Source organism: Anneissia japonica, unplaced genomic scaffold, assembly GCF_011630105.1.
Source record: "Anneissia japonica isolate Jap-2015-1 unplaced genomic scaffold, ASM1163010v1 scaffold288048_len465947_cov159, whole genome shotgun sequence".
Classification (NCBI taxonomy): Eukaryota; Metazoa; Echinodermata; class Crinoidea; order Comatulida; family Comatulidae; genus Anneissia; species Anneissia japonica.
This window is the reverse complement of record NW_022710625.1, coordinates 231,017-237,860: the sequence shown is the minus strand read 5'-3', so window position 1 is coordinate 237,860 and position 6,844 is coordinate 231,017. Positions and strand designations below refer to the sequence as shown.

Here is a 6,844-nt window from a genome sequence, read left to right as displayed (position 1 = left end):
TTTCGGGCACGCTTACATATACAGATGTACATATTATGTAATGATAAAGGGTGCTGTTCACATAATGAACAAGAAGATGGTGAAAGTCACTAGACGACTTATTAGTCCAGAAATCAAGAGCCAATTATACTTAATACACAGCTACATTTGTATCAAGACGCATTCGCTGGTGGTTAGCAGACACTGTACACAAGTGTTATGACGCCCTCATAAGAAAGAGATGTGAATTAATAATACAATAGCTCAAGTAATAATTATTGCACTGTTGTACAGAATTATTATTATCTCCATAAATGTGGTAATTACTAGGAACGGGTGTGTACGCTTCTAACGAAGCTGCCGATATTTCAATATCGCCAGGTTGCTTTCGAATAGAATTTCTCCACGGCTTTACCAGTAAAGCCGTCACAATCGTAAGCTACGGTACTGTTTAACTCCCCGCACTATAATATGGGCAATCGTAAAAATCAGGAACACTTAGAAGTTCTAAGATATGTTCTATAATGTTCATCCGATCTGCAACATAAATATAGTTATACTGCATGTATTTATAGTTTTATTTATCTATTTACCATTTATTCAAATTAGGTAAATCGCGCACATGTGCCTTAAAGTCAGGCTCCGGAGGAAAAAAAATTGATATGTTGTAGAACTGATTTTTCTAAGACAGAAAAAAGGTAGTTTGATCAAAAGCTGAGCAACGGTGAATGAGATACAGATTTTTGAATATTTAAAAACTGGGGGAAGAAGGTGTAAAAATAGGCGGTTACGCCCCTTTTCCCCCCAGTTTTTAAATATTCAAAAATCTGTATCTCGTTCACCGTTCCCCAGTTTTTCGTCAAACAACTTTTTTTCTGTCTTAGAAAAATCAGTTCTACAACATATCAAAAAAAAAATTTTTTTCCTCCGGAGTCTGACTTTAATGAGGTGAAAAATGTTATTATATAGGCCTATATATCGAGTGGTGCGCCTTTGATGTACCGTACCATATTTTGCCACATTACAGTGGGTTGCAAAACATTGGCTGCATTGCATATACCCATTTAAGACTATATGGGCATGTACTAACAAACAACCGGGGTATCTACTGCATTTATTTTGTGTGGGAAGTATTAACAGTAGAATATGTAGCATGTGCCACGTTGCTGAGGTTGAGTAGCATTGTCCTACATTTCCTCCATGGTAATATGTAGCATCTGTTGCATTGTTTGGTATCTTTTACATTGCAGTGGGTATGTAGCATCTGCTACAGTATATTGCAGTGGTATGTGCTGCATCAAACGTGTCGTACGACGACTTCAAATTTATAATCCGTTCTGTGTGAGTGAGTCGTTTGCTTGGTCGACGACAGACTGAAGGAATTATTACAAGTAGGCATCCAGTGTCTACTTGTTGAAATAGGTTTTTTGTGGCTACTTTTTACTCATAACTCATCCACGGTTTTTGTGTTGGCAATTCACTTGAGTAACTTTACAAGTAACAGATTGTTGATTTTTTGGCTCTTTCTAAGACAGGTCTAGCCCGGCTGTATGGCATTGGCTTATTTTGGAAGACTGCTCATTTTTACCTTTACATTATGACGCAATATCTCATCATGCACCTCCACTGGATTTACTCTTACAAGTTAATTTCCACAGACGATTGCTATAATAAGTGTCTGCTGATCCCCGAAGGGGCAGTAGAAACAAATACGATCCTTCGTGCTCGCCTCTTTGGGCTGCTTATACTTATAAATTGCATAGTGCCACACGCGACTTTCCAGCCATCCACAAGGTGCTTACATTTTCATTTATGATTGGTTGGAGTATGAACAAGTTGATAAAATATTTAGCAACTAACCAATCAGCACATTTGCTTAATAATTAAGTTGTTTATATATTGCTAGTAGCCCATAAGCACACGGTCTTCACCGTTTTCCAAGAAACATTTTTGTATGGTTTCAATTGCGTTCATAAGTCTCCGATCAAGTGCCGCAAGAAATGCCTCACTAAGAATAGGCGAAATTGCATCATGCGACATGGACGAGCGCATCGATGTGCTGAGTTTGCTGTTCTCAAGCTCCTTCAACCTGTAATATGTTGACCGTCGGACTCTAAAAATAATTTAAAAAAAAGTGTAAGTCTATGTTTAATCACGTATGTATTTTTTGTATATGTTTACGGTGTTCCATATACATTTAACCAAATACAACTCACTCTCATTAGGGGACCTCCTGAGAATCTGGGGCATGCGTTGTTCGGCATTCTGAGTAGGCCCTCTTAAATCATCCTCTCAAATCAGGGACGGATCCAGAGATGTCCGAAAAGGTGGGGGGGGGGGGGCAGGGAAGATAATCTTTTCTAAGGGGTTTGGCTTCTGTCACATTACATAGGTATTGCAAACTCATTGAATTTAATCTGTCACAATAATTTAGCTATTTACACGGGTGATATCAACTTAGGGATCATCATCATAATCACATATCATTGTCATTTAGATCATCATGATGATAACAAAGAGTATTAATCTCATGATTATATAATTATGAACACGATCTTTATCATATCTAATGAACATGATCACAGCTATAATAGCAATGTCATCATCATCATCATTTATCATCACAACCATCATCATCAACACCACCGCCGCCGCCACCGCCGTCGCAGTCGTCGTCGTCATAGTCATCATCATCATTATCATCATCATCATTATATGGAAAGCAAAATCAAAGGGAGGAACATACTTGCAACACTGATATACTGGCGCTAAGATTGTGAGCTCATCATTATTAGGGTTTCCAAATCCTTTTCCATTATCCAGTATGGTCACAAAGCTTTTATTTTTTAACTGATTTAACGATGTATAGCTATGACGATCATAGTTCACTTGAATCAAAGGAAATGATAAAAACTAGTTATTACAAATTATATTTGTACTCGCATATATAAAACACCTTTAACATTTAAATATAAACATTAATTTGGTTAAAATGTGCAGGGGCGGTTAAATCTAGATGTTCTTTTTTAAACGAAGAGGATCATATAGGCCAAGAGGTAACACAATTATACAAATAAAAATGTATTTAATAATGGTATACGATTCGTGTTCAGTTATATGCTGTTACGAAATTTAGTATTTGTATGCCAATCTGTATTTCTGTCACAAAATATAAGACGGCAGTGGCAAAATCGAGGGTGGGGCAAGTTCCCACGTATCCCTCCCCCCCCACCAAATCCGCCCTGATGTGTGTGTTATCATCTGTGTTTTATTTTCAATATCTGAAATTACTCACCAATCAGAAAGTCAAATATTGCCAGATCAATGAGGTCTAAGAATGTACGATCATTTCTATTTTGTAAATCCTACAATAGTCAAAATAGTATGATAATAATATACTTCTGGGTAGTTGCTTGCCCAAAAACTCAAAAAATGGTGATAGTAAATATAAATAACAATGCCAATGATAGTAATAATAATAATAATAATAATAATAATAATAATAATAATAATAATAATAATAATAGTAATAATATTAATTATAATAAAAGTGATTAGCACACACAATATAATAATAATAATAATAATGATGATATGATGGTGATGATGATGATTATGATGATGATGATGATGATGATGATGATGATGATGATGATGATGAATTATTATTATTTACCATTAAAACTTGATCACAGATATTTGTATTCTTCCACCTGAATAAAGAGATAATCAGTTGAAATGATAAATTCATTCTGTAAATGTATTCATATACTCTTTAATAAACAAAAATCGAGGTAGGCCTACTGGATGATGTAAGGGTAGAGTATGGTTTAACCCTATATATTCCTTGGTGATGAAAGGTACTCATGGTCTGATTTGATTTTATAGGTTCATTTAGTACTAGTCAGGATAACACATTAAACCGACCTAGGCTAGGCTATGTTCTCACACAGCAGCAAAAGCTACCGTATGATCTCACACGGCAGCTAACGGTTAGCAGGATCCGGGTCCTGCTAACCGTTAGCTGCCGTGCGTCTACACGAGAAAATCCTGATCCGGATAAATATATATCTGATATATATATATATATATCTGATATATATATATATATCTGATATATATCTGACATAACAAATTTAATTAAGATGTTACATCAATAATGTAGTTCTATACGGCCCGTCACTCGACATAATTCATTGCTAACAATTGTATTTAAAAATACATTTAAATAATTCAGATAAACTTTACAGTAACTGCAATATATCGATAGAAGTTATTTACAAAATATTTAAAAAGAACTGTTACAAAGTAAGGAAAATTAACTAGGCTGCTCGAGAAAGAGTTGGTAGACGTGCTCCTAATAAGATGACATTATTTTTATTATTATTATTATTATTATTATTATTATTATTATTATTATTATTATTATTATTATTATTATTATTATTATCATTATTATTATTATTATTATTATATAGTATGAGATAGGCCTATGTACCACACAGTCTAATTATTCATAGGCCCTACCCCTTGGTGGAGAAAGCCGAATGTACTGCAGGGTAACCATATTTATATTCCATGGTGGAGATTAATTACCTAAGATTAATTAGCCATGGTCAATGATAACGCCAAATAATTTAAAAAAAAAAGTGTTTTACGAAGTTCAGAGTGGACATCTTAGCTTTTTCTTCCCCTTACTACAACAAGCAATTTATAAGTCTGGAATAGCCTTGGCCAGGCTAGGGGGCCAAGGTCTAGCCTCTATTTTGCTGGATGGTACGAGATGCGAATCCAAAATTGTATTATTTGTGTATTTTCTACTTTTTAGGCGTAAACTCTATTTTGGTTTGCAAAAAAAAAAGTTTTCCTACCGACCTACCAATTTTCTCAAAAGCGTGGCCAACACAATTTTTGTGTTGGCCTAATGGTTTGACTAAGCAGAAAAGTCAAAAAGGATAATTAGATGGGGAGAGATACAGAGACACATGTAAAACATACAGGTTTGTGGTTTAGACTTATAAGTGGAGATCAAGAAAGTAACGTAAAGTTGGTGGAAAAGTTACATTAAGTTCCCTTATAGCAGATTAGAGAATATAAAAGCAACTCACACTTTTGATTCTTTAACTTCCTGGCTCCACGGGTAAGCCCTGTCATTCACTGGGTATTTACTGTCAGGGCACTTTGGGAGGAACTGGGCAACGGACACCTCCAGCAGGTCACTGATGCCACAGATCGGATGCTCATCGTTGCAAAACCATGGCAGACATTCCCCAATAAAGGTTACCATCTGAAAACAACAATTTATATTTAGAATTAAATTCCTTTTTTAAATGCGTATTTTACAGATTTATGTTTGTTATATTAAAAATGTGACATCACACACGTTAAAAAGAATGAAAGGGATTGAGAGTCTACTGGCGCTTGGATTCACCACAACACTTCGATGTCACGTGGTGCATACATAACCTCCTTGGTGGAGTAACAAAACGCAAGCCATTGAATTCAGACTCACCTTTCCAGAAAAATGTATCCAACAGTGCTTTATCATCACATTTGTGTAAAATCTCCTGTGTCATGTTTATCAAACGACCAGCAATAGGCACGTTTCGACGAAAATTGAGTATTCTGCGGCATCACACAAACAAGAAAGGTAGATATTTAACATAAATGATGTTTGTATTTTTAATATTTATGTTCCAAATTTTGGTATCCCGGCTTCAATCCTTCCCCATGTGCATTTCGCTTGTGTCATTGAACATTTCTGTATTCTTAACCAAGGAGTATGGGTGCCTTGTGGGGCTGCCTGCTCTTATGCAGTATGCGGACACAAAGACCAGGGAAGAAAGGCCTTCTATATATATCCTAAATAACAAATTAACAATGAGTTGGAGTATTGCCATCCTATTCCAGGTTCATATATATATATATTTATTTACCCACCACAAAAACAACTCCACTTCCCCAAGTTATATCCACACTATCACAATTAAATGATAAATACATGTACTTTGCCTATAAATGGGTGTGCTAGTACATCATTGCATGTAATGAATTTGATAACTCAACCCGGATTTTAGCCAGTGGGGTATCTAGCCCCCACCCCCTCCCCCCAAAAAAATCACGGTCAAGTAGTTAAAAATCACCACCTAAAATCACTTTATTTTGCGAGTTAGCGCCCCTCCCCAACTGATCATCGAGCCCCCCCACCCCATTTCACCTTCGCATCCCACCATCAGCACCCACATTTTAAGAATTCTAGATACGCCACTGATTTTAGCTCTGGATAAATGTTGTTATCTTATCAATCAAATTAGGCAGGTTAAAGCTACGTTCACACCAAAACCCGTATCGTGAAGGATGGGTTCAGTGATAAAGAATAGGACCGTTGACATCAAATTTGTACGATTTCCAATCTGACTCCGGATCCGGAGCGATGGATCTCTAAGTGTGAAAAAATAAAGTTGCTGACCGATACAGTTTTCTAAATGTCACTATTATACATTGGCAACACATTTCTTCATTGGCTTCGTCAATGTAATCCTTATCATCCTCATCATTATCAATCATAGGCCTAATTGTTATAATTGCTGTGAGTTAAACTTTACCTATCAAGATGGAATGAAGCTATCTCAGCATTGTGTCTTTCTGGATCGAGCCAAAAAGGATGTTCTGATGAATATGGATAAATATCTTCCCTTTTCATTCTAGAAAAAATAAATATACAAAAGAAAATTAAAATTAGTAATATTAATAATAATAATAATAATAATAATAATAATAATAATAATAATAATAATAATAATAATAATAATAATAATAATAATAATAAAAAAAAAAATAATAATAATAATAATAATAATAATAA

At 35.1% G+C, this 6,844-nt stretch overlaps 1 protein-coding gene across 1 annotated transcript in view; it reads right to left on the bottom strand.

Annotated features, from left to right (window-relative positions):
• Positions 1 to 908: 908 nt before the first annotated feature.
• The window catches only part of LOC117107062 (extracellular serine/threonine protein kinase FAM20C-like), a 10,717-nt gene continuing 4,781 nt past the window's right edge, over positions 909 to 6,844 (bottom strand). Inside the window, exons 2-8 of the mRNA XM_033248586.1 lie at positions 6,585 to 6,683; positions 5,430 to 5,604; positions 5,088 to 5,266; positions 3,656 to 3,692; positions 3,275 to 3,344; positions 2,726 to 2,867; positions 909 to 2,092 (exon numbers count right to left, since the gene is read on the bottom strand). Of these exons, the coding sequence (XP_033104477.1) occupies positions 1,882 to 2,092; positions 2,726 to 2,867; positions 3,275 to 3,344; positions 3,656 to 3,692; positions 5,088 to 5,266; positions 5,430 to 5,604; positions 6,585 to 6,683 (913 nt within the window). The 3' untranslated portion in view covers positions 909 to 1,881. The remainder of the gene's footprint in view (positions 2,093 to 2,725; positions 2,868 to 3,274; positions 3,345 to 3,655; positions 3,693 to 5,087; positions 5,267 to 5,429; positions 5,605 to 6,584; positions 6,684 to 6,844) is intronic.